Here is a 26,849-nt window from a genome sequence, read left to right on the forward strand (position 1 = left end):
TTGCAGAAAAGGGTTAAAAATAGAGGTTTAAAATTGGTGCACCTCGCCATTAGTTTGCCAATCACGCAATCTCAAGCAACCGGAAAATTCACTTATCCGGCATCTATCAATCCTCATAGGTGTTGGATATCTAGGATTTTTACTGTATCATCAATGTTAAGCACATGATTGAAAACAAAAATTTAAATATCAATTCTATGCCCTTTCCTTTGTCAACCTCATAAAGAAACTAACAGAATATCACACAAAATAAAAAAACAGAAAAATCTACAAATGTGCCAGTCAGATTAATTAAATACATGTTCTTTGACTTTGCCCTTAAAGCAGAACTGAAAAGCAGACATGTGACAGATCAAATATTACTTATGAATCAATATTGATAAAAAGCAATGCTTAACAGAAGCTCATCAAAGGTGTGGGAGGAGATGAATAGATAGCCCACCTCACCTGCTATTGATACTTAACTGTCATTCACATTCTCTGTATTTTTATTTTCGATAAAAGTAATTCTTCTAATCACTAATTTCAGTGGCTGAACAAGCTTTGCACACCCAGCAATTAGGGGCCAGGGTGGGCCAGGCCTGTTTGGCTGCAAATTTTCAGCTAGTTGAAGGGGTAGTACAACTAATCAATTGCCTTATATGTCTCTTCCCAGGTGAGGACCTCATCCAGCTCTAGCCTTAGGGGCTGTTGAGGGAGCTGGAGCAGTGCGGATTCTTGGACTGAGCGGTTGGCACTGAAAAGAGATTGGAAGTGTTCTGACCATCGGTTGAGGATGGAGATCTTGTCACTGAGGAGGACTTTGCCGTCTGAGCTGCGCAGCGGGCTTTGGACCTGGGGTGAGGGGCCGTACACAACCAGTTTACCTATCTCGGCTGCACCATTTCATCGGATGCAAGGATCGACAACGAGATAGACAACAGACTCACCAAGGAAAATAGCGCCTTTGGAAGACTACACAAAAGAGTCTGGAAAAACAACCAACTGAAAAACCTCACAAAGATTAGCGTATACAGAGCCGTTGTCATACCCACACTCCCGTTCGGCTCCGAATCATGGGTCCTCTACCGGCATCACCTACGGCTCCTAGAACGCTTCCACCAGCGTTGTCTCTGCTCCATCCTCAACATTCATTGGAGCGACTTCATCTCCAACATCGAAGTACTCGAGATGGCAGAGGCCAACAGCATCGAATCCACGCTGCTGAAGATTCAGCTGCGCTGGGTAGGTCACATCTCCAGAATGGAGGACCATTGCCTTCCCAAGATCGTGTTATATGGGAGCTCTCCACTGGCCACCATGACAGAGGTGCACCAAAGTGGTACAAGGACTGCCTAAAGAAATCTCTTGGTGCCTGCCACATTGACCACCGCCAGTGGGCTGATATCGCCTCAAACCGCGCATCTTGGCGCCTCACAGTTCGGCGGGCAGCAACCTCCTTTGAAGAAGACCGCAGAGCCCACCTCATTGACAAAAGACAAAGGAGGAAAAACCCAACACCCAACCCCAACCCACCAATTTTCCCCTGCAACCGCTGCAACCGTGTCTGCCTGCCCCGCATCGGACTTGTCAGCCACAAACGAGCCTGCAGCTGACGTGGACATTACCCCTCCATAAACCTTCGTCCGCAAAGCCAAGCCAAAGAAGCCATTGCCCCCACAGCAACAGTAATGTGGGTTTTCCTGCCTTTGTCCTTTCTCCAGGTAACTGTGGGTTTTCTCTGAGAATTCCTGTTTCCTTCCACATCACAACTGGTTAGCTAATTAGTTGCTGTAAATTGTCCTTCAAGTGCAAGGAGTGGTAATATAGAGCTGATGCGAGTGTGGGGAGAATAAAATGGACAAGGGTTGGGTTAGTGTCATGGTGCATATTTGATGGTCAGCGTGGACTTGATGGGCTGAAGGGCCCATTTCGGGACTGTATCTCTCCATGACACGATGACTCTAAGCAAGTTTTTGATGTTATGGTGTACTTTATATAGCAAAGTTAAAGATACATAACCAACGTTTCAGGTCTGAGGCTGTCATCAAGGTATGAGTACTTGTACATTGAAAGATTCAACCCCAAGTCATTGGTTATGTATCTTTATCTTTGCTCTACAACGTACACTGTTTGAGCCACTGAGTTTCTCCAGCATTCTGTTCTTACTTCAACCACAGCGTCTGCAGACTTTCATATTTTACTTTTCACATTGTGGCTCTGAGAACCATGATCCATCCAAATGACGCTCATCACATCATATTAACTTCTTCCCACCAGTGAGGGTAGGGTGGGATGATCCTTCTTCAAAGTGCTATTTTAACTTATACTGCATATAATAATGGACTGCATTGCCAATAATTTAGAATGGGACTGAAATGTGGTATGAAGAAATAGATCTGAAAAGCTTGAAACTGAATTAATGCAAAGAACTTAAGCATTATCGTTCAACTGAGACTCAGGAATTCTATAACATTTCTTTAATAATACATTGAAGATGGCAACATCAGTGTGTGTAATTATCCCCACCCCATGAATATATAGACATACAAAATCATATAAAACTAGTTATCATTATTTTATGAGCAGAATGTAATATTCTTTTAATTAGCATTAAGTGACTAATTAACTTGAAATGCATCAAGCTAACTTTACATAAGTAATTAGCTAAGTTTTTCAAATTACTTTCAATTGTTGCGCTCTCTAATTAGGACATGATTCCAATTAGTTCCAAGCCATTTCTGAATAATTAATGAACATGTACAAAACATCATCTGACAAAAGTCAATTAATTTTATTTCTCTTCCCTCCCCATTAAGATTCTTTTTGTTTTGTGAGAACCAAATAACATTCTTTTTCTTTTCGGAAGTCTCTCAACATGGAAGCTGATTTATTTCATTCAGTGCACATCTGATGATCAGGAAACGCTGGACGCAGCCGCTCAAATCCTGGAAATGATCAGTGACATGATTTGCTACATTTGTTTAAGCATAACACTTAATCACTTAAGCAAATGCAAGTTTGTTAGCTATCACAAAGCAACATTGCTTTTGTAACATTATAAACGTGACAAGCAGTCCTTTTTTTTGCATGACTGTCCTTTTTTTGACAGTTTCTCTTTACCTCCCTTTCTAACAGGAACAACATCGAATGACAAGTTCTCTCTTGGGTTTAAGACATAGAAATTGCCCCACACATAGAAATTGGCTCAAGTTAGTATTTGAGCCAAATGATCTAAGCACCAGAGGGACAATGTCAAGTGGCCTCTCAGTCTCAATTTCAAAGGGAGGACATCATCTGCCACTAAATGTGCCTACAATCACAATGTAAATAGATGAAAAGAAAAACATTTCAGATTATGTTTAATTTCAAATTGCATGCTAAGTGACCAGAAAAATATTTTTGACCACTGAGAAATCATATGAAAAAAAAACACATGATGGCAAAAGCAGAAAATGAAAGGTGAAATAGTGAAATACAGTGCATTAATTTTACAAAAGTTTTGAATAAATGCAACCTGCAAAGCCTTTAATTTGCGTCAACGATAATGTGCCGCATTGTTATTGCCTCCATGAAAACCATCCAAGGCATGCTGGACCTGCCGACATCCCAGCCCCACATACAGTGAAAAAAAACTCCAGAGCATTCCTTGTCTCCAGTCAGAAACAAGCTTAACATTCATCCTAAAAGAAAACTGAAAAATAATTCCCAAAACAACTCAAAATTCACCATGTGTATAGATTTGGGGAAAAAAAGTCAGAGATTGTTTAAAATCTGCTGAATCTGATGGCCCGAAGAGTTGCTTTCCCCAGCAGGTGTGCCTTACATTCATTGGGAGCGGTTGTATTCCAGCCAGCTTCACTGCAGATATCACTTTCAGCTTCCAACATAGTCGCCGGAGATATTTTGGTTACTAATTTTGTCACAATACCTTCTGTGCTGACAACCTCAAGAACTCCAAATTCATTCAGTCGGAACTATAAGAAAAAAAAAATGCATCACATCAGCCTCATCCACCAAAAATAACAAATGCATTAAGCCTCACAAGGGGGAACAAATTTAATCAGGTGAGTGGTCAAATGTTTTTCTTTCATTTCATTCTTTGCAAAACTCCACTCCCTTTAACAGTTGAGATTATTGAGTATCACATTACAATGTTTCATTAAGCACATTTGAAGTATTGCTTGCATTCTGATCACCACATGATGGGAAAGATGCGGCTAAGCCAGAGAAGATGCAGTCAAGATTCACATGGATGTGGCCTGGTTTGAAGAGGGATTGGATGTTTGCTCCCATTGGAGCGAAGAATACCGAGAGGTGACTTGAACAAGGTACAGTATTTAAAATTATGAGAGGCATAGATAGATAGCCAGGGTCTATTTCCCATGGTAGGGATGTCTAAAATTAGACGGTATTGGTTTAAAGCAGTGGTTATCAATCTTTTCAGTCTAAGACCCACCTGGCTTCTGGGTGAACATGCCATGGTCCACTCGTGGCAATGACTGAGCAATATTTTCAAGAAAAAGGCAGTCTGTAAGAAACACAACTTTATCTAAAGTATTGAATTTAACATTTTTAAAGACCCACATGGAAACGCGCTGTGGCCCACTGGTTGAGACCCACTGGCAGGATGGAGAAGTTTAAAGGGGATATCAGGGGTACATTTTTCACACAAATTTGGTCTCTGGAATGGGTTGTCAGAGCAGCTGGTGGAGGCAGTAACAATTTAGGCATCTCAACATGGACTTGAATGAGCAAGGCATAGAGGGGTATGGAAATAATGGAGGCAAGTGGAATTAGTATCGATAAGTACGATGACTAATACTGAGGCAGTGATCCGAATGTCCTATTTTTCTGACGTACAACTCGAGAAAAATTTTAACTCTCCAAAATTCTCATTTAGAATTCATGTCATAGAAACCTCAATGAATAGAATCAAATAAGATTCATCCTTTAATTCCAGAGGGAAAGAAATAGAAGAAGAATGATCTCTTAAATGCATACATCCTGATTCACCTGGCTATGTTGTGCTGACATGAGATCACCAATTTAAATTTAGACATACAGCACGGTTACAGGCCATTTCAGCCCACTTGTTGATGCCACCCAATTTACACTGAATTAACCTACCTCCCCTAACCCCAGTATGTTTCAAACAGTAGGAGGAAACCGAAGCCTCTGAGGAAAACCCATGCAGACATAGGGAGAACGTCCAACCTCCTTACAGACGGCATGGGATTCAAACCCCGGTCCTGATTGCTGGCACTGTAAGGGCATTGCACTAACTGCTACGCCAACCACGCCGCTGCACAAGAGAACATTGCACTCATGAATTTCTTTGAAAAGTTGCATTACAAACTATCTTCTCGTACTTTTCTCCAAATATTGCATTACTCTTCTATTAAGTAAATATCCCCTTTCGTCTGAATGTTGCCATCACCATCCTTTCAAGCGGAACATTCCAATTTATAACTTTACAAAAGCAAGGCTCCTCCCCTGCCCACTGGCTTTTTAAACAATCTACTGGATCAGTTGGTTTCCCCCTCCTACCTCGATGCATGGAAGATTGGAAAAAAGCATTTCCAAATCAATTTCCTGAAAATTCAGAGTTTAGAAAGTGGCGGTGAGAATCACATCAAGACCTCTCTCAAATCAATAGAAAATACAACGAGGAGAAAAGGAATGTGAAGGACCAGGTAAATTGGCCCTCCAAACTTTTGAGTCTTGGTACGTTTTAGAACAACTAAAAGCAGAAAGCCAGGTGATATGTTAAGTCGCCCTGTCCAGTGCAATAAAGTTTTATTTGTACCGGAAAAAAAAACCCTGCGCACCTGACAATTCACTGGGTGGGTCATCATTTACAGGAACATGCATAAGCATCCATACAATGCCATTTGGATAGTCAGCATTTGCAGCACACATCATTAAGTTTTATTCAGTTGCCGACAAAGCTTCAGGGAGCAGAGGCATGTGAGAAGACCTCTTGGGCCAAATTTTTTTTTTTCAAATCAGGGCAATGTTAACTGTAGTGATTAACTTAGCAGGGCCTTGGAATTATGGCCGTAATCTTAATGCAACTACAATCTGGCCAACATCCATGGCAAGGGTAGGAAAAACCATCTATAATTTTCATGTTATTTTCAATTTCAAGTGCAGACCTACGGCACGATAACAGGCCCTTCCGGCTAACGAGGCCGCACCGCCCAAATACCCTAATTCACCTACAACTTCCATACATGTTGGAAAAAATGAGAGCCCCAGGAGGAAACCCACACAGACAGAGGGAGGATGTACAAACGGCACTGGAGTCAAACCAGGGTCTCTGCCGCAGTGCTAACCACTACACTAAACCTGCCACCCAACATACCACAAAATATACATCACACTTGTGAAATTTCAATTCAGGATGGCCATACAGCTGCTACTGACAGGCTCACAAATGAAACGTAATAATTTGGGAGAGGTAACAGTTAACGTCAATTTCCATGCAATTGGGCAAACCAACTGATGTGGACACTTACGAACATCTTAAACACATCATTGCAGCAGTAAAACATTGTTCCTGCAAGTGTCAAGGTAGTTACCATCATCCCGGTACTGAAGAGGGCCACAGTACCAGGCCTCAATGACCACCACCTCGTGGCATGACAAACAATATAAAATGCTTCGAGTGTCTGGTGATGGCATGTATAAAACCAAACCTCCCAGAGATACTGCTATTAATGTGTTATGGAAAATGGTTGTTCCTGGTCCATAAGTATCCCCTTTATCTTATCGACATTGAGACTTGGGTGATGTGTGCACCGTTTCACAAGCTGGTGCTTGAAATTCTGCTGCGAACCCAAAGAGACTGGTCTCTCCATTAGGAAGTCCAGGCTCCAATGAGTCTACAGATGGAATTGATCCTCTGATGAATGGTTTAGCCTTGTCCCTCCACTCCATCCTGACCCAACAGGAGAACGACGCCTCATACACCAGGCTGCTGTTCATCGACTTCAGCTCAGCATTTAATACAATCATCCTCCAGAGACTGATCCTCGCTGGGACTCAGCACCTCTCTCTGAAACTAGATTCTGGACTTCCTAATGGAGAGACCAGCCTCTTTGGGTTAGCAGCAGAATGTCAAGCACCAGCACGCTGAGCACTGGCGCACTTCAGGGAGGTATGCTCCTGTCCACACTACTGACCCATGACTGCGTGACCAGTTTCAGCTCCAAGAGTGTCATCAAGTTTGCAGATAACACGACAACTGTTGGCCTCATCGGCAACAATGATGAGTCGCGCTACAGCAAAGACGTGGATAATCTTGTGAAACGGTGAACAAATCACCCAAGTCTCAATGTCGATAAGATAAAGGGGATACTTATGGACCAGGAACAACCATTTTCCATAACACATTAATAGCAGTGTAGAGTGGGGACCACCAAGTTCCTCGGAGTCCACCTAAGAAGTGACCTTCCCTGGACATGCATCTCCTCATTTGTCAGGAAGCTGCAATAATGACTGCACTTCCTCAGAAGGCTGAGGTGGGCAGGATTACCGGCTACCATTCTGTCAACTTTCTACAGGAGCTGTATCGAGAGCGTCCCGGCCAGCTGCATCGCAATGCAGTGTTATTGCTGTACAACATTGGATCAGAGGTCAAACCACAGGACCATAAAGGCAGCAGTGAGGATTACTGGGATCATTTAAAGCGGGCTCATAAATTAATGGGGACCCTTACCACCCCACCTGCAGTGACTTCCAGCTACTCTGTCAAAAAAGAGATGCAGAAGTATTACAGCCCGGACCACCAAGCTGAGGAACAGCTTCATCCCATGGGCAGTGAGTCTGTTGAATGACTGATGAACTGCCAAAACAACTCTCCATAATTTATTAATATTTGTTTTAAATATACGTATACATGTACTGCACTTGTGTTGTATCTGATTTGCACTGTGGGACCAAGGAACGCTGTTTCGTTGGGTTCCATTGGTACAATTGGATGATAAATAAACATGAACTGAACTTGAGGAGCAATTTTTAAAAATGTATGAAAAGAATAATGCTGCAATCTCTATTTGCTTCATGCATTAGTTTTATAAGGCAGCGAATTTTGTAAAAGGGCAAAAGATGTTCATATTCAAAAGTAATTGCTCACCTTCAAGTTGCTCCCAGGTAAGGTAGCAATCCCATCTTTCCACTCCAAAACACTGATGACATCACAATTGTGCACTCCACTGATCTGCGGACTAATTGTTGCAGTGACTGGCACAGTGCTATCTGACTGCTCTGCTTTGATTGGCAAAGAAATGGCTTGGTTTTCTCTGGAGAAACTCCGAGGTTTTCGAAGACTTGCCGCTGCATTAACTAATTTTTTTTTATTTGAAAGAAACACAAAGATGTAAAATCTGACAAACTTATTCATTAAAGTTGACTATAACTTTACAATATGTCAAATCTAGAGACATCTCTCTCAGAAAACAAAATTGTTACCACCAAAATCTCTTTAATGTTGATATTGTAATCCTCAATTCATTACACAGTCAACTTTTCATTATAGTTGCAACCATGGTAAGGTTTAGAATACTGTAGACATTATTTTGTTTAAAAACTAAAATGAAAAAAAAAATCAATTTCGAATATCTGCATATCCTTCGTCTTTTATTTTTTTTTAAAAGTGATGCAGCACAGTATCAGGCCCTTCTGGCTCACAAATATTTACCACCCATGTGACCCTTGTCCCTCTTTGGAACATGGGAGGAAAATGGAGCACCCAGAGGAAACCCACAAGGTCACAGGGAGAATGCACAATCTCCTTGGGGAAATCGACAGATTCAAACCTGGGTCGGTGATGCTGTAATAGCTTGTGCTAACCGTGCAACCCCACTAAGTCTTAGCACTTAAATGCTGACGATGACCGTTACATTGGGCATACATATCATGCAACCAGGACTGAAATGTTACAATTTGCCATTATTTCAACAGAAATCCTCTTGTATTTTAAATTTCTTAATTTACCTGCATGCTTGTAACATTTCATTATCAAAATATATAAGTTCTCACTCATTGCTGGAATGCAGTAGCAAATTGGAACAAACTGCTGGAGGAACTCAGTGGGCAGAGTCAAGCAGCAGCTGAGAAGGCAAAAGGATGGGGCTGAGACGGTTCACTGGGCACCTTATCATTCATTCCATGCTCGCATGGTAAAAACAAGATAGTGCTTTATATTTATAAATACAAAGTTAGAATAGAAGTTAAACACATTAAAATATTAAGATGTATAAAGTACTATCCACCTAGGTTCTGGGAATTCAGGAGCCTGTCCTAATTTAATGATCTAGAGACACCCGATGCACTTTTGCCTTTTACACAACACACCTGGAATAATGAAGGCTTTGGTTGACAAATGAGTGTTCTGAGCAGAGCTGTTGCTGGTCACCACATGCAAGCTGACTTCACTGGATGTGGCCACATTGCTGCGCATCAGGTCTTCCAAGCCCACTCTGTTATTCATTGTAAGAATTATTCACCTGTTGATTTCCACTCACCCTATTGTGAAATTAGCAATATTCAACAATCAATCCAACGTGTAAAGTCACAAGGTAATAATTAATAGATTCTTTCATTTAGATAACTGAAATACCTCTTTCAAGATTTTTATTTGTTTAGCTTGCATAAAAATCAGGGTCTTGTATTGTTCAACTCAATGGGTACAAGAGCAGCACAGTTTACTCCTAATGTTTATGTCCTTCTTCCACAATGCTCCGGGTTCTTGAACCCTAAGACCAGGGATGGGCAACCTTTTTAATTTAGGCTTATAGCATGGTCACAGGCCATTTCAGCCCACGAGAACGTACTGGATTCTGGAATGTAGTTGAATTGGGAGGCACAGACTTGTGGGCCAAAATGGCCTGTATGTCTAAATTTAAAATGATAAGGTTGGCCACCTCACCTTAGATTGTGTTTTCTTCCTTCTTTAAAATGGTTGTAACCATTAACATTTCAACTGCGATCAAACTTTCTATTTCTAACTTGTCTTAAAAAAATTCACTTTTTTCCCCCTTTGCACCATCACTTTATATAAATGATTTATTAACCATATAACAGTTTACAGCATGGAAACAGGCCATGTCGGCCCTTCAAGTCCGTGCCGGTTCACTTGAACAACTCCACTAGTTCTCCCTTCCCGCTCTCCACCCATAAACTTCCAACCCCCTCATATCCATGTACACATGACAGAAAGGACCCTGCCGCAACTATCTCCTCTGGAAGATCATTCCATTCTGCCACCACTCCCTGAGTGATCATTTCTCCTAAAAGTTTTGCCCCCTTACCCTTAACTTATGCCCTCTTGTTGCAACCTCCCCCACCCTCAGGGGAAAGAATCTACTCACGTCTATCGATTCCCTTTATAATTTTAAATACCTCTATCAAATCCCCTCTCAACTGTCCACATTCCAATGAATAAAGTCCCAGTCTCCGTAATCTTTCTCTGTACTCTAGATGTTGTAAGCCAGGCAACATCCTTGTAAATCTTCTCTCCACCTTATCTATATCATTCCTATAATTTGGAGACCAGAACTGAACTCAACACTCCAAACCTGGCCTCACCAATGCCTTAAACAGCTGCAGCATCACTTCCCAGCTCCTATGCTCTATACTATGATTTATGAAGGCCAGCATACCATATGCCTTCTTAACCACCCTGTCAACATGGGAATCCACCTTCAATGAACTCTGAGCCATAACTTCAAGATCCCTCTGTATAACTCAATGCCCTCCCCTTAACTGCAGATGTCCTATCTTGGTTTTTTTTTCCCCAAAATACATCACCTCGCATTTGTCTACATTGAATTCCATCTGCCATCTTTTAAACCAAATCCTCCTGTCATTCAAGAAAACCTTCCTCACGCTCCACCACTCCCCCTATTTTCGTATCATCTGCATATTTGCTTACCCAGTTAACCACCCCCTCCCTCCTCCAGCCCAAAATGCAAACCTTTTGTTCCTTTCCTCTTTCCCTCCCCTTCATGACAATACACACTCCCTGTCTGCACTTCCTAAAAGCTTTTCACTTCAAAAACCTTCCTGTTCTAATTTAAAAAAAAACCACGGACTGTCAAATTAATAGCATCTCCATATAAATGTTCCCTGGGTCATTTCATGTTTTTAGCATTTGAGATCTCCAGAATCCTTCCCAACCCTCCTAGGAAGTGAGAAAACTTACCAAACATGCTGCACTCTTCAGCCTTTCCCATTGCACCGTGATTGACGCTGTTAATCGGCAACCAGGTATTTTGAGGGGTGCCCCGCCTCCAGCGGTGGACAATGCGAGAGCGGGTTGCTTTTTCGCTCCACCAGAAGACGATTAGTGAGTTAACTCGGCTGGGCTCTGACCCTTGCCCCCACCGAGGGGGGAACAGGAACTTAAAATCACCCTGCCAGGTCGGGGCATTTTACACTGCACGATTTACCGGGAACAGACCCGCTAAATGAGCCGGTCAACCCACACAGAATCGGCGGTGTGAAAAGGGCTTTTGTTTTGGTGATGCCAGCATAGGATGGGTTTAAAAAAAACTATTTGATAGCATCACTCAAGTAAAATCTTAATCTTTTCCTCAGGGACTGAAGAACAATACATACTTGTACAAAGTAAAGATTGTTTGACTTTAGCTTTTTATTTACACCAGGCATTTCATCCCCTCTGTCCCTATTATTTTAAAATCAACGATTGCCACATTCAATCACTCACCTGGGGAAATGCAAGTCTGGAATTAGATCTTTGCAGGCATATCAATATAAAATGGCAATACAAAATGTTTGATCATCTGATACATCTAGTCCATTTTAGTGTCAAGAGACAATCCCAAATCGCCTCTGCATCTCTTGCCTATTTCCAGCATGCAATGAATAATGTTGCTCAAGAAACAAGCCTGTTGTGTTCAGGAGTACTTTAATTCTGCAGTTTTGAATAACTAGATATGCAATGGTATGAAGCCATTGAAACTTCAGCCTCGCCTTCCTGCACCAAGAACCATGCCCCCCCCCCCCCCCCCCCAACCCCCATCCCCATGCGGCGAATGCCTGTCTCCTGATTTCGGGAGCTTTCAAAAAATGGACTGAGAAAACCATGCAAAAGATGCAGTTTCTTACCAAAATGGCGGTGCTGCCAAGGACAAGAGCTACAGTCACATTCAGTGCGATACATGTCTTTCACTTGGGTCCATCTCAACAGCCTGAAAAGACCATGCAAGCGAAGGATGCAACGCCAGCCGAGCCCCGGTCCCTTCACAGCAGGAGATGCGGCTGCCCAAGTTCTGCAACCAATGGTTTAAAAGGGAGGGGGTCCAATTCGCAGATCCCCCCCCCCCTCCACTCGCCACGCAAACGTCTGCGGTTTCTGTCTCCGATGCGCGGACCCCAAATGCTCCGAATCAGGAGGTCGCGCTGAAGAAATACATGATTTGAGAGGTTGCAGAATTGGAAGAGATGCAGATGCTTCCGCTCGACGGGATCCTGCCGATTTCAGAAAGAAACCCTGCAGACCCCCCGAAACGGCGAGGTTTCTGGCGCCCGATCCCGCTGAGCGTGCTGTGCACACGCATGTGCAGTCGGGGCGCCGAGCTTTCTTGGGGACCGGTCTCAAACCAACCCCATGGCTGGCTCGACCTTCACGGTGAAAGGTGGGCGCCCCGCTTGATCGGTTCCAGGCACACCTCTCCGAGCGTTCAAAGGGGCGGCAACTTTCAACTTGCCAAGGCTCAAAAACTATCCCCGGCGTCCGGACATCACCTTCTGGACTCCAATTGGAAGCTTTCAAAGTTGAGGACCCCCGTATGGTATCTAATCCCGTGACTAAAAGATGCAGAAACATTAAAATTCCAAGGATTTGACAAGACAACCTCCTTGCAGAGAGCATCATTCCACACTTGAGAGGTGACTGGCACAGCATTTCACACTGCATCTTACTGGAACAGGGATTCTTTTGCATGATTACAAACATTTTACTCCTCGAAATTAACACTTTGAGATCAATGCTAACCTTTCAGTTTTGTTCTTTGGTTGACAATTACATCACCACGAGCTTCAGATGGTAAATGCTTTATTCCAGTGAATTCAAAATTCACTTACTCTACCACTTCCAGAATACACCTGTGTTCGGGAGAATGTTAACTAGTTTTTTTTAAAAACGATTTCCAATCTGTCGACTTCATCTGCTAAAAATCCAAAATTGTTTCATCTCTTACAACATTCAAATAAACGCCGATTCAAACAACTTCAATGATTACACTATCACCCATGATTGGATGTCCAAGAACAAGCCACATCAATAAAGCACTTTGCAGTACACTGGTCAGACACATTTCTATTTGGTTGGATGTCAAGGTGAAAATAGGACATATTCCCTATAGGACCACCACTTCCACATACAGGTTTTTCTGCCTTCGAGATATCAGGTGTTTGAAAGATTCAGAGAAAAATGGACATCTCAGCAAGTTTTTCCATCAAAAGATGTACACATTTCCATGATTGAAATTAAATGAATACAAACATGTTATGCTGCTGTTAGGTGTCAACATGTGAAAAAACACATTCATTCCAGATTGTTACCATGTCACTCAGAACACAACAGTACAGGCCTAACTAGAGCTAACCTATCTAACATGTCACTTAGAACACAACAGTACAGGCCTAACTAGAGCTAACCTATCTAACATGTCACTTAGAACACAACAGTACAGGCCTAACTAGAGCTAACCTATCTAACATGTCACTTAGAACACAACAGTACAGGCCTAACTAGAGCTAACCTATCTAAACCTACTCCACCAGAAAATTTTCCCTGCCCCATGTACACCATGATTTTATTGTACAATTTCTTTAATAATTAGACTGAAAAATCATGTATGTGCTCTGTGGATGCTCTTCACACAGCATTTTGTGGACTCAAGTAGGGAAATGTGAAGATTAAACTACCTCCAAAGCATTTTATCTTTAATGTTTTGTAAAAAAAAAATTGCTGTCATTGCAGTTTATGAACAAGTTACTACATTCCATTCTACATGAGAAAGAAAAAACAGATCTGGAAAAACCTGAAGTCTCAATATGGTATTTACATGTACAGCTACTGGAAGAACTTACAAGACTTCAGTTATACAGTTAACATCGTGATCTAATGTATAACAAGATAGTTACTTTTTAAAAATATTATTATACATTTATTAACCAAGAAAGCAGTGAAGCCCAGAAGAAATAGAAATACAAAAGTCACAATAATATTTTATTGAAACCATGCATATTTCAAATATGTATCAGATGTAAAAAAAATCCATGCATCTGTAAATGCTGGCCTGCACAAAGTTCAACCTAAATTACAATAGATTACTTGCATATTAGGTGTAAGGTTATGCATACTTGATTGCGTACCATACAAATGTGCAATTTTATTTTCAGTCATTGGTCAATGAGCTCTATTTGGCTACACGCAAGTTCGACAAGATTACATCATTAGTATGTACGGCAAGATGTATAGACACCAACCACCACAAAATGGGAGTGCATTTTGACATGGGGCATTTCAGGCAGAATTATGCACAATGGCCTTACCATCTCCATAAAAGTATTCCATTGCCTACTCGATAAAAGTCATCACAGGGAGTTTAATTGGTTCATTTGAGCTCAAGTATAAATTCAGTGACATAACTTGTCATTTAAAAAGTTTGAGTTTTGGCATCCAAATGCGATCACAATCTTTTGTGCCAATTCTTCATGCACAATATTTTGTGCATCATTCAAGTGACAAAAGACAGGGAAATTTAAAAAGGGCTACCCTTGAATAGCCTTTTTATTTAGCTTTAATATTTTTAGGGGGAAAATGGCTATATTTGCACTTATTGCTCAACAATTTATTGATCAGGTTTATATACAATCATCCCTACACTGCACTCTACACTAAAAAGAAAAACACCAGTTTGGAAAAACCTGGAGTCTCAAAGTTGCATTTACATGTACAGGTACTGTAAAGAAGGACATACAACAGGCTCGAGTCATGAGAAATAGGTTGCTAATCCTTAGAACCAGATCTTGACCTAGACGTTGATCGAGATCTTGACCTGGACACTGATCTACAATGAGAGTTGGATGGTGACAAGTTTTCCGATTTTGGCTTTGATCTCCCTGGTGACACTGGAACAGATACTTCCCTTGATCTTGAACGGGACTTTGAACATGAACGAGATATTGATTTTGTATCTCCATTACCATTAACTTGGGGAGACTTGTTATTTGACTTGTTATTCAAGTCAGATTTTGATTTACTTGGAGATCGGGATCCATGATCTGACTCGACTTTAGAATTGCTTCTTGATCTTGATTTTCTTCCAGGAGTCTTCGATTTGGATCTAGAATGGCCCTTGCTTCTTGATCTATATTTGGGAAATCAAAGTAAATGTTAAAAAGTTCATGTAATAGTTCTCACTTTTCAAAGAACTGAGCGATACATACTGTTTAATCAAATTGTGTATGACTTGTTCTTTAACTATATTGTGCAGCTTACTGAGATCAGCTGGTTCTCAGACTGAGAGCCAACTTCTCTCAGTCTTGGCACTTACTGATTCTTAAGGTCTCTTTCATGTCTGCTTTGACAAAAATTGCTTGCAAAGACCACTATTTGACTACTATTCTGCAAACCAGCTCATAATTTGCCACAAAACTTCCAACCGTCAAATAAAACCTACCATGCCTCAAATAACAAATGACAGTTGCTGGGACAAAGGACACTCAAAGTTGAGATTTAAAACAACAGTATCCATAGATGAGAGAAGGTTTAAACCAGATAACTTGTCAATGCTGTAACTTACACATGGTAAAGCGGACAAAAATACCTTAAAACATTCAAAGCACAGATCACTGATGAACACAAGGATCATATAAATGAGCTAATATCAGTGTTGAACCTTCAATTAAACATAATCCAGATTTAGCTTTCTTGGATAAAAGCACAAAACATGAAATGCTCACTGTAGTTTGGGAGTATATGTGGAAGGAGAAATAAAGCAAGGTGAGCATTTCAGGCAGATGACCTTTTATATGAAATGGAAAATATTTGAAAGCATAAGAGAACAAGGTAATTTGACAGTTTGATGAATGACAGAACATACATCCATCAGCACTTTTGGGATGTATTTTTCTCATATCTGTGGCTTCCTTCACTATAGTTAACAGGGATCTCAACGTAAAATTCCTGTCCTTTTCCACCAGTCTCTTCCACAATACCAGACTCCAGATGTGGCAGATCATGCTCCAACTTAGTGAACAAAGTAGCCCCATCAAAAACATCACTCTCTTTTCAACATTCTGAGAGAATAACTACCATCCATGGCTTCTCAGCCCACTCTTCTAAATTTTACCAACACCCTCTTTCCTTCTCGTGCTGCTCCAGAAAATATAATACCCAACTTATTTTATTTACTCTTCTCATCACGGAGAAGCTAAAATAGATTGGGAAATTACGATTCAGTCCATAATTGTTATTCAGATAACTGTTTATTCCGGCAAACTGGAAAAGGGGGAACATAGGGGAGAATATGGAACTGGAAGCCACTTCACACAAGATGGCACCAGAGAAAATGGAGCTGGAAACCTCCTGGAAAGGCTGGCTTTGGTGTATATGCTTTACATAGCATTCTCCTTTAGTCAGTTTTCCAGTAACTGCTGTACTTTGTCAGAAAATTTCAGCAGGGAATTTCCTCCACTCCGTTTACACCACCTCCACACCAATTAGCAAGCTTTCATTACTCCAAGTCATTTTTTTACATTTGCAGTTTCAACCTTATCAGACATTTTCTTTGTCTTTCAATTTTTCAAGTTGAAGCGCAGCTTTCTACATGGCTCCCCGTTCTGAAGCAACAGCAAATGTGCCTTCCAAGAATACAATTTATCAAATTAATCCACTCATTTACTTACCGAGAACGAGACCTGCTCTTTGAGGCACTTGCAGATCTGCTTCGGCTACTTCTACGACTTCTACTGCGAGAACGACGACGACTTCGAGACCTAGACCTGTGAAATAAAAAAAAAATCAGCAAGTAGAAACGAATAGGCACTAAAGATACCTCCAAAGCCAGGCTTGGACGGACTAAAACAAATCTGCAGACGCCATGATTGTTGTTCATGCACAAAAGCGAAAGAAACTCACCAGGCTCCACAGGAAGACAAAAGTTTGGGACCAAGCCCTTCATCAAAGTTAACTCGTCCCATGTACTACCTGCCAAGTTTCTTCAGCACTTTTGTGTTTGGATGGTTACTTTTGATTGAAATTTGTACCTTGCGATTATAATTTCATGTCAATCTACATTTTCCAGTTGAGGAAACTCAAATGCTGTGACTCATATCAAACACTGCTATTTTGCATATCCATAAGATGTGAAGGCATTTGGTCTTCAACTACATGCTTCAGTTTGGTGCTCCTGCTATTATTATTGTTGAGCGAGGACAAGTCAACACTATATTTGGGAGCAATTGGTAATGTTTGAATTTGACAATGCATGGCCTTTACGCCTGACAAGCAGCAACAAGAATGCGTCTCTGAACAAAATTTCCAAAACATCACCAACCCATGCAACTATACCAAAGCTATGTGCACAAATGGAAATGTTTGGCAGAGAAAGACAAACATTTACATGTTGCATCAATCACTGCCATAATAAAAGAAATGACCATCTAATCTGCACATACCTAACACAAATGTAAACAGCCAATGGCATTTCTTCTTAACTAGACACTTACGATCATAAAATTTGATTTGAGACTACACTGGCTTGACAGATAAATTGACGCGAGATCGTACCCAGTTCTTCATCTATTTATGTGCAACCAAAGGGAAAATTGGGTTTTGGTGTAAACAAACTAAAAGAAAGTCAATACTATTCACAATGCAAGTTGTCCTTCCTTCAAGGCACATCGGTCAGTGAAAAGGAGATGAAAATAAAAATATACAACAGGAAGAACAAGTGAAAATGAAATTTCAATGGGACAATAGTGACAGCAGAGCAGAAGACGATTAAAACTTTTTAATTGCCACGCGATCAGTTTTCAGCCATAAGCTCTCATTTAAACCCATCAAGACACTTGAATGCTTTCGGTTTTTCCAAAAGGCTCTCACAACCTAACTCTTTCTCCAACTTTCCCAACATAGGGAAATGACAACTGCAACCACTGGAAGCAAAACTTCAGAGCATGTTGGGTTAAATTATCATTTTGGAAAAGTTCAAAGGACAGATTATTTTCCTATTTTTACCTCACTCATGCAGTTGAGCGCCTGGATCAATCTGTAAAATCAGCACTTTAACAAAATGCTCACCGGGACCTACTGCCAGAAGAAGAGCGTCTATTACGGGGTCTGTCTTCAACCAATCGTATCTTTCTTGCATTGATTTCACTGCCATCCAGCTTGTCCAAAGCTCTTTTCATGTCGGAGTAAGATCGGAATTCAATCACACCTTCGTTCATACGTTGCTTATGTGCATCTGCATAAGTCACTTCACCTGCTTGTCTCATGAAATCCTTACAAAAATAAACAAAAGCCAGTTAGAAATCAATGGCACTTAAATACTAATTTATTTGACAGAAATTTTAAAAAATAAGACCAACTTTTAGATCTTGCCAGCTACAACGACTTGAAAGATTTTCAACAATAAGCCTGTGCTCTGTGCGGACAGGTGGCCCATATTTTTCTCTTCCATTTCTTCGATATCCATAACCACTGCTGCCTTAAGAGGTTTAACAGTAAAATCAGTCAGTATTAAATTATCAGTATTATTTTAATCATGAAAATATTTTAGAATATTTAATACCATAATTGTGTTAATGATTACATATTCATTTTGTATTTAGACTATATGCTACAATTATGTACCATGCATGTCTGCACAAGTTTTGTCAAAATTGAAAACTAAATATTACATCATGTACTTACATTCTAGCAGATTTTAGAAGTTTGGTACAACACACATATGGTAACAGGCACTTAGTTCAGATTAACCAGATATTTCTAACCCTTGGCATCCTCATCACCCAGGGTCTAATGGCAAAGGCAGCTGTCGTCATGGCTTCCATTAGGTCAGCCAAACGCCAAAGGCTACATAATGTAAGGCAAAGCCAAAGTCAATCGGAACGGGCAGACATCTTAGCCGCAATGGATTCTTTCAATTAAAAAATCAAGGTCTCATTAACAAGTTTGGATGAACACTTTCATTGTTATACAATTTAAATAATAATAAAAAAAACTATTGGAATTTGTAAATAAGAGTAAATTTATAAAGTAAAGTAAGGCACGTTGAACAAAAATCACTCACTGCGACTGCCACCTCCATAACCACCACCGTAGCTCCCATCACGCCGTGGTCCTCTTGCGTGCTCGACAATTATGCGCTCACCACAAAGCTCTTTCCCATTCAGTTCATAGACTGCATCATCTGCATCACGAGAATCTTCAAACTCAACAAATCCATATCTAAAGGAAAGAAAAAGGCTGCTCATCAACTGCAGATATCTCACATGGACAGCAAAACTTTTAGTTTCTTTCAATAAAAATCCACTGGGAAGAATTAAAAATAAACTCCAGTCAATAACTTCCAAAGAAACAAACATTAGTAAAGATAAAATAGTCAAATTATGGTTACCAATTGGTATTAATGAAGTATAAGAAATTAGATTATTACCTCATGGAATCTAGAATGGGGGGTGGGGGGAAATGGGCTGCCTCCAATACTGTATTCCAATGTTGATGAGATTGGGCAAAACAAGTTGACATGAGTTTTGAAGCTAAATTGGAGTACAGTACATTTCCAATTATCCAAGAGTCACTTGAACGAAATTACCAGTTATCCACAAAAAAAATGGTGGCAACATGATGTCACAAGTTGATTTTTTTTTTTTTAAAAACTGCTGTGCTCAAGTGGGACTCTGACATGCTGTTAGCGCCACCTTGAATCCAACAGAGCTCTCTTGGACTCAAGGGCAGAATTAAACTTTAGTTCATGCTTGAAAAACCTTCCCCTGTTCTTTGTTTTAATCACCAATACCGAACAAGTCTTATGCTGATGCTACTGGGATGGGATTGGAGCAGGGACCTCGGGCCCGAGCTCAGGTGAGAGTCAGCGTCTTCAGTGTCGGGATCTCCAGCAGGTAGGCAGACTGGTTCAATGCTGGAGTCAGCAGTCGAAGCTCCATTAAGTAGGTGGTCGGGGGTCCAGGTTAAGAGTCCGCGGCGTCGGGAGTTCCACTGGGTCAGCGGCCGGGGCTAGAGTTTCCCCAACAGTTTGCATGACGGCAGTGGAGAGGTGTCAGGGATCCAAGTGGGGACCTCAGGCTCTCAAGCAGGTTCCACGACGGCAGTGGGGAGGTGTCAGGGATCCAAGAAGGGACCGTGGGCACCCGGGGAGGATTGGCGATGGCCGATACAAGTACTCCGCTGCTTAAACTGGGCTGCAGATTAGAAATCCAGTGAACACGTCCAGTCCAGAGCATTTTGGATGACTGGAAATGTACTGCATTGTGGATAAAATCTGCAAGTTCCTGGCAATTGAAGCCATCACTTATTTAAAGCCAAAATTCATGCATCAGTCCTCCAAAAGACGATTTCATGCCGACCCCCAATTCCAAATATCATGGTTCTTCTGCCAAAATGGAGACTTTGCTTCCTCTGCCCCCCTCCTTAACCCAGTTCCACTGTTCTCTCAGTGGCCCACTCCAAAGCGTGCACAAATCAACCCATTTAATCCCCAAGCCCTCGCAATGTTTACTTTTCAGTGAAAGGTGCTTTCTTAAGGGTTGAGCACCCATCCCGGAATGCAAATTTGAAATGACTTGCTGCACCAAAAGAATTGCTTTTGACGGCCTTCCAGTCGATCTTTTTCGTGCAACAATCTTGGGCGGTGCGAACACTGCCCATTTGCTACAGGTCAGAAATTAACTGAGTCAGAGATGAGGATTAATCATGTAAATAAAACCTGCCCCAGAATCGGTCTCACCCAAACTCCAGTTGCAAGCCGAGGATGAAGGGCACCAGACTGGGTGCAGGGGAGGCCATCCGGCCCGTCAAGCCTGCTCCTAGTGCTCTGATGTAATCCCTGGGGGACGATCCTGGAGAGGGAACCGGGACCTGCACGGGTAATGGTGCATGAAGCGGCCAACATGAGGTTGCATTTCTCTCCCCCCCCCCCTTTTTATTCTGGGGGGTGGACCCAAGAGCGGGTCTGGAGCTCTTGGGGTCGAGGGAGCGCCTCCAGCAGCTGATCCACCCCCCCCCCCACCCCCCGGAGCCGCCATTTTATCCCCATTCCACGCGGCAGAATCAACCCCTCCCCCCGCGCCCTCGCCCCTCTCCCCGGGGCCCGCGCTGGCCAGGCCCGCACGGGGCAGCGAGGAGGCCCGGAAATCGAGGCCCGTCGGACCTCGCCGCCGCCGCTCCCCCCCCACCCCACCCCACCCCACCCCACCTCACCCGTTCTTCAGGTCCACCTCCAGCAGCTTCCCGTAGCCCTTGAAGAACCTCTCCAGGTCCTTCTCGCGGACTTGGTAGCTCAGCCGTCCGACGTAGACGCGCGGCATGGTCGACTGGTGGCCCGCCGGCCGCTCCACGGGCGCCTTTGTGCTGCGCGCCGGTGCACAGATAACGTGGAGGCTCGCGCGCAACTGCCCCTCCCCCCCCTGGCGGCAGCGGCGGCGGCGGCTGCTGGGACGCAAACCTGCCTTGACGTCACCGGTTCCTGAGGGCGGATCATCACTTTGTGCGTCCGTCCGCCAACGAGACCGCGGTGGATTGTGGGAGATGTAGTCCCCCACCCCCTTCCCCTCACCCCCCATTTTATCCAATTTCAGATTTATTGTCAGGCAACATACAACCCTGAGATTCCTTTTCCCTGCAGGCGTGGCAGGTTTGCCACCAAATTAGTAATGCAATTAAAAAAACGACACAGGGCCAGCATGTAGAGAGCTGCAAACAGATAACAGAGTGACTGCGCACAGAGGGAACCAAAAGAAAAGCAGTAAACCAATGATATCATGGTCATGGGTTGTATAAAGGAAGGGGATGAGTCAGCCTACAGGATGGAGATCGGAAACTTGGCTGAATGGTGCACCAACCGTAACCTCGCACCCAATGCCACCAAAACGAAGGAGCTGATTGTTGGCCTCAGGAAAGGAAAGCCAGAGGTGGACAATCCAGTGATCATTGGGGAGAATCAGAGGTGGAGAGGGTGAGCAAATTTAAGCTCTTGGGAGACACTATCTCGGACGATCTTTCCTGGACTCAACACGCCAATAGCGTCGTGAGGTAAGAGTCCTTAAATGAGTCTTCGATTGAGTTTGTTGTTGAGGAGTCTGATGGTCGAGGGGTAGCAGCTGTTCCTGAACCTGGCGGCACCTCTACCTCTTTCCTGATGGCAGCAGCGAGAACAGAGCATGTGCTGGGTCGTGTGGATCCTTGATGATTGCTGCCGCTCTCCGACAGCAGCTTTCCCTGTGGATGTACTCGATGGTGGGGAGGGTTGTGCCTGTGATGTCTTCAGCTGTGTCCACTATTAGCGTCCCCATACCAGACCGTGATGCAGCTGGTCAGCAAGCGTTCCACCACATCTCTGGAGAAATTTTCCCCATTTTCTTATGTCGTACCAAACCTCCGCAAACTCCTGAGGAAGGAGAGGTGCTGATGTGCTTTCTTCACAATGCCATTGGTGTGTGGGGTCCAGGAAAGCTCCTCCGAGATCATGATTCACAACAACTTAAATATGAATTGTCTACCTCTGGGTTTGCCTACCTGAAGTCAACGATCAGCTCCAAAGTTTTGGTGACATTGAGTGAAAGGCACCATTCTGCCAAGTTTTCAATCTCCATCCTGTACGCTGACTCAACCCCTTCCTTTGCACAACCCACTACTGTGGTATCATCGCAAATTTGTAGTGGTGTTATTGCCGTACCGAGCTACACAGTCGCAGGTGTATAGTGAGTAGAGCAGGGGACTAAGAATACAGCCCTGTGGTGCTCTGGTGCTAATGGAGATTGTGGAGGAGATGTTCTTACCAGTCTTCACTGGTCTGGAGGGAGGTGGAAGTGTAACAACGTTCACAGAGGAGGTTCATGGAAGGTATGACACCCCCCCCCCTTGAATTTTAGAATGTCAGTTTGTGCCCCACCTGGTGTTATCCTAATAGCCCCCAATTAGACTTGTTCTGACACCGACTCTGGTCTTGCCATAGCTGTCGGATGTCCCTTGTTGTTTCTATTTTCATATGGAATCTCCACTTCACCCGGGTGATAGCTTTCCGCAGGTCATACCTGTTCCTACTGCACTGATCTGGATCTCCGGACTTAAATGCCTGAGATCTGGGCCTCAGCAGGTTCCAGATTTCATTGTTCATCCAGGGCTTCCTGTTGGGGAAAACCCTGAACGATTTGGTTGGGACACACTCATCTACAGCTGTTCTGCTAAAGTCTGTGACAACCCTCGTTTACATGTCCAGATTCTCCGCAGAGTCCTTGAACACCACTGATTTGAGGAAGTCCTTCAGCCTCCTGTGACTACCCTCTAGCTATCCTAATCTCTGGACACCATATTTTTAGGCTCCGTCTGTATGAAGGCAGAAGGAGCACAACCAGGTGATCCAACTTGTCAAAATGTGATCTCGGGAAAGAACGGTAGGCTTTCCTTATCTTGGTGTAGCTGCGATTGAGTGTGCTGGGACCTCTGGTACTGCAGGTTACACGACAGTGGTCCTTTAATCATAGAATCAAAATTTATTGTAGTGATCATGTCATGAAATTCATTGTTTTGTGGCAGCATCGTATTGCAAACATTTATATAAAACACCTAACAAAATAAATAAAGGTAATGCAAGAAAAAAGACAAAATCAGGCAGTGTTTGTGGTTCATTGCTCATTTAGGATGGCAGAAGGGAAGGAGCTGTCGCGCTGCTGAGTGATCATCTTCAGCTTCCTGTACCTCCTTCCTGATGGTGGCAGAGTAAAGAGGATAGTGGGGAGTCCTTGAGGATAGATGCTGTTTTCTTAAGACACCGCCTCTTGTAGATGTCCTCAATGGAGTGAAGACTGGTGCCCGTGATGTCCCAGGCAGAGTTAATAACCCTCTGGAGGTTTTTTTCTTGAACTGAGCATTGGCACCTCCGTATTAGACAGTGATGCAACCAGCCAGAATGTTTTGCTGTGGACAAGGCTTTGATTTGGAGATTGCCAGGAAACAAACAATTAATGAAATAATCCACACATTTTTCAACCTATGCAAATTTTTCTCGCTAAAATCAAAACTCTGTCAAACTTCTGCAGGTACACAATGTACAAATGCCACATCCCTGCACGCACACTCGAGCAGGGGTGGCCAAACCATGATAGCGAGCCACACGTGGCTGTTTGACATAGAATGTGTGGCTCGCGAAAATATCATAGCTGAGACAAGAATTGTACAAGCCGGTGCTCACACTGGTAGTTTTAGTGTGTGTGGCTTGCGATCGTGTCACGTGATGCATGTGGCTATGTTTCAGGCAGTGAAATCAGGGGAGTTTGATCCAGGTTGCCTGCCCTTCGGAGCTCCCAATGCCCCGACCACAGACTCTTGCTGTGGATCTGGCCAGAGCTCCCGACACCCTCACGTTGACTTTCTCCTCAGTCCAGACAGCCTGCCCACCAGAGCTCCTGATACCCCCACCGTGGACTCTCGCCTAGACCCTGGCTGCCAGCCCATCGGGGTTCCCAACACCTCCGAATGCAGACTTTACACCTGGTTCCATCCTCCCATCCAAGCTCCCGATGTCCCGAATGCAGATTTACCAATAGAAACAAAATATTTAGAGTATATATATATTTATATATATATATATATATATATATATATATATGTATAAATATATATGTATGTGTGTGTGTGTGTGTACTTTATGATTATTGAAAATAATACAAATGAACAATTTAAAAAACTACATGAATAAATATTATGTACATGTATTTCTGAATAATTCTGAAAAAGTTTAGAAACAAAACATGTATGTAAGAGTAAAAATGTGTTAATAATATTATTTTCAAGTCTTGCGGCTCTCAAACAACTGAAATTTATTGGATGTGGCTCTTCCATGAAGCAAGCTTGGCCACCCGTGTACTGAACTGATCATAACCTATGAACCAATGGATTGAGTGCTGTGCTGATGTTGGTCTGAATAGTTCTTTTTTGACTGGCATGGTCCCTATTGACCCAATGACTTCTTTGCCATTAAAATCCCTGGTTCCATTATTTAGAAAGATGATACTCAATGAAATACTTTGTCTTTAATGAAGGCAAGATTGAACTTGTTCTACCTTTCATGAGAGTAAAGAGTTAGAGAACATCTAATCAATGCACACAATGCGAGGGCAGCCCAGTGAGTGTCACAGTTAGCGCAATGGCCAGGGTTCAAATCTGGTGATATCTGGAAGGAGTTTGTACGTTCTCTCCTTGCCTGAGTGCATTTTCTCCTCTTCTCTGGTTTCACCCTCCAAAAATGTTTGTAGTAAATTGGGGTATTTAGGCTGCACGGACTCATGGCCCAGAAGGTCATGTGACTGCATTGTCTGTCTAAATTACATTAAGTAAAATATATTTGAAGTTTTGATGAGGTACGTTTGGTCTGTAAACTTGGACTTAGATGAGCTAAATATAATAACATCATCATCAAAGATCAAAGAGAAAGTTGCGTGCAAATAGTTTTGCAGCAGGTTTCTGTCAACTGGAATATCCCACCAGAAACATTGATAAAGATGGAACTGATAACTTTAAAATGAAAAACGAGAACATGTGCAAAAAAATGAACACAATGGGTTTAGGATATGGTCATAACACCAAATTGAAGCACCCCAGAGAGAACAGTTGTAATAAATTGCTTCAATCTGTGCTGTCAAAATCACATCATACAATTCTTCAATTCTCTATTTTCTCTCTGCTCAGGAATTAGCAGCAATTTGGTTTTCCTTTGGTGCAGCTCAGGTCAAAAAAAAAGACTCTCACCAACAGCTCCATGCTAAAAAAATTTTTTGCCTCTCCCGTGCCCCATTTATTGAAAGATTTAGAACATTTTCTTTCATCCTGTCATTATTTGTTTGGAGCCATGTGCATCACTGCACTTTTGAGAACATGTTAGCAATTTTGACTTCAAGTATCTGCTCCAGACAATCTGCCCTCGTTTATCATGACTTAAGCCTCAAGGAATTTCAGATTGCACTCAGCTGTATTTTCCAGCTGGTAACATCTTCTTACCACCATTGTTTCTATTTCCCTTGGCATGTTCATTGGACCTCATCAGTGCTTCCTTTTGCTGACCCACGTGGCTAATTTAAATATATTATAATATAATTCAGAGCCTTTTTGAACCTTTGGCTTGTCTGTTAATTAATCAAGGTTTTAATGCAGAGCATTGAGGAGAATATCAAAAATGGCACCCAGATGGAAATGTTTTCATACAGAAATACACTCAACATCACAGATATTCACCAGCAAATGAATGGTATTGATTATATGGATGAAATTATCACGTTCAAATTCAAACAAAATAAAAGACAAAGTTCATCTCGGCAAGCACAGATGAAGGAGAGCACTTCTTTCACAGAATCTCTATCTCTTTCCATTCAATTAAAAAGAGCATGAACCCAGCACAAATTACTTTGTTATTGATTCCTCAACTAAGCTGCAAGGCAAAAGTTACCTGTCACCGACAGCTACTGTATATTTCTTAATGATAATGAGCATATTGTCATATACAGTAAAAACGCCTGGTATCTGCCCCCTGTGGGGATTGGTGGATGCAGTTTCCGGTTGCTTGATATTACATATTACGTGATTGGCAAAC

At 42.4% G+C, this 26,849-nt stretch overlaps 2 protein-coding genes across 2 annotated transcripts in view; both read right to left on the reverse strand.

Annotated features, from left to right (window-relative positions):
- The window catches only part of l3mbtl1 (L3MBTL histone methyl-lysine binding protein 1), a 60,937-nt gene extending 48,650 nt beyond the window's left edge, over window positions 1-12,287 (reverse strand). Inside the window, exons 1-4 of the mRNA XM_069888031.1 lie at window positions 12,115-12,287; window positions 9,340-9,510; window positions 8,120-8,328; window positions 3,806-3,956 (exon numbers count right to left, since the gene is read on the reverse strand). Coding sequence (XP_069744132.1) covers window positions 3,806-3,956; window positions 8,120-8,328; window positions 9,340-9,475 — 496 coding nt within the window. The 5' untranslated portion in view covers window positions 9,476-9,510; window positions 12,115-12,287. The remainder of the gene's footprint in view (window positions 1-3,805; window positions 3,957-8,119; window positions 8,329-9,339; window positions 9,511-12,114) is intronic.
- Window positions 12,288-14,229: 1,942 nt separating this feature from the next.
- On the reverse strand, window positions 14,230-21,697 carry LOC138735735 (serine/arginine-rich splicing factor 6-like). Its single transcript, XM_069884037.1, has 6 exons — window positions 21,467-21,697; window positions 19,317-19,474; window positions 18,613-18,731; window positions 18,323-18,525; window positions 16,927-17,022; window positions 14,230-15,386 (listed from the first exon to the last, which is right to left on the reverse strand). The coding sequence occupies exons 1-6, from the start codon at window positions 21,571-21,573 to the stop codon at window positions 15,026-15,028; spliced, it is 1,044 nt and encodes a 347-aa protein (XP_069740138.1). The 5' UTR covers window positions 21,574-21,697; the 3' UTR covers window positions 14,230-15,025.
- Between the last annotated feature and the right edge of the window lie 5,152 nt (window positions 21,698-26,849).

The sequence above is a fragment of the Narcine bancroftii genome, chromosome 6 (assembly GCF_036971445.1).
Source record: "Narcine bancroftii isolate sNarBan1 chromosome 6, sNarBan1.hap1, whole genome shotgun sequence".
In the NCBI taxonomy this organism is placed as follows: domain Eukaryota; kingdom Metazoa; phylum Chordata; class Chondrichthyes; order Torpediniformes; family Narcinidae; genus Narcine; species Narcine bancroftii.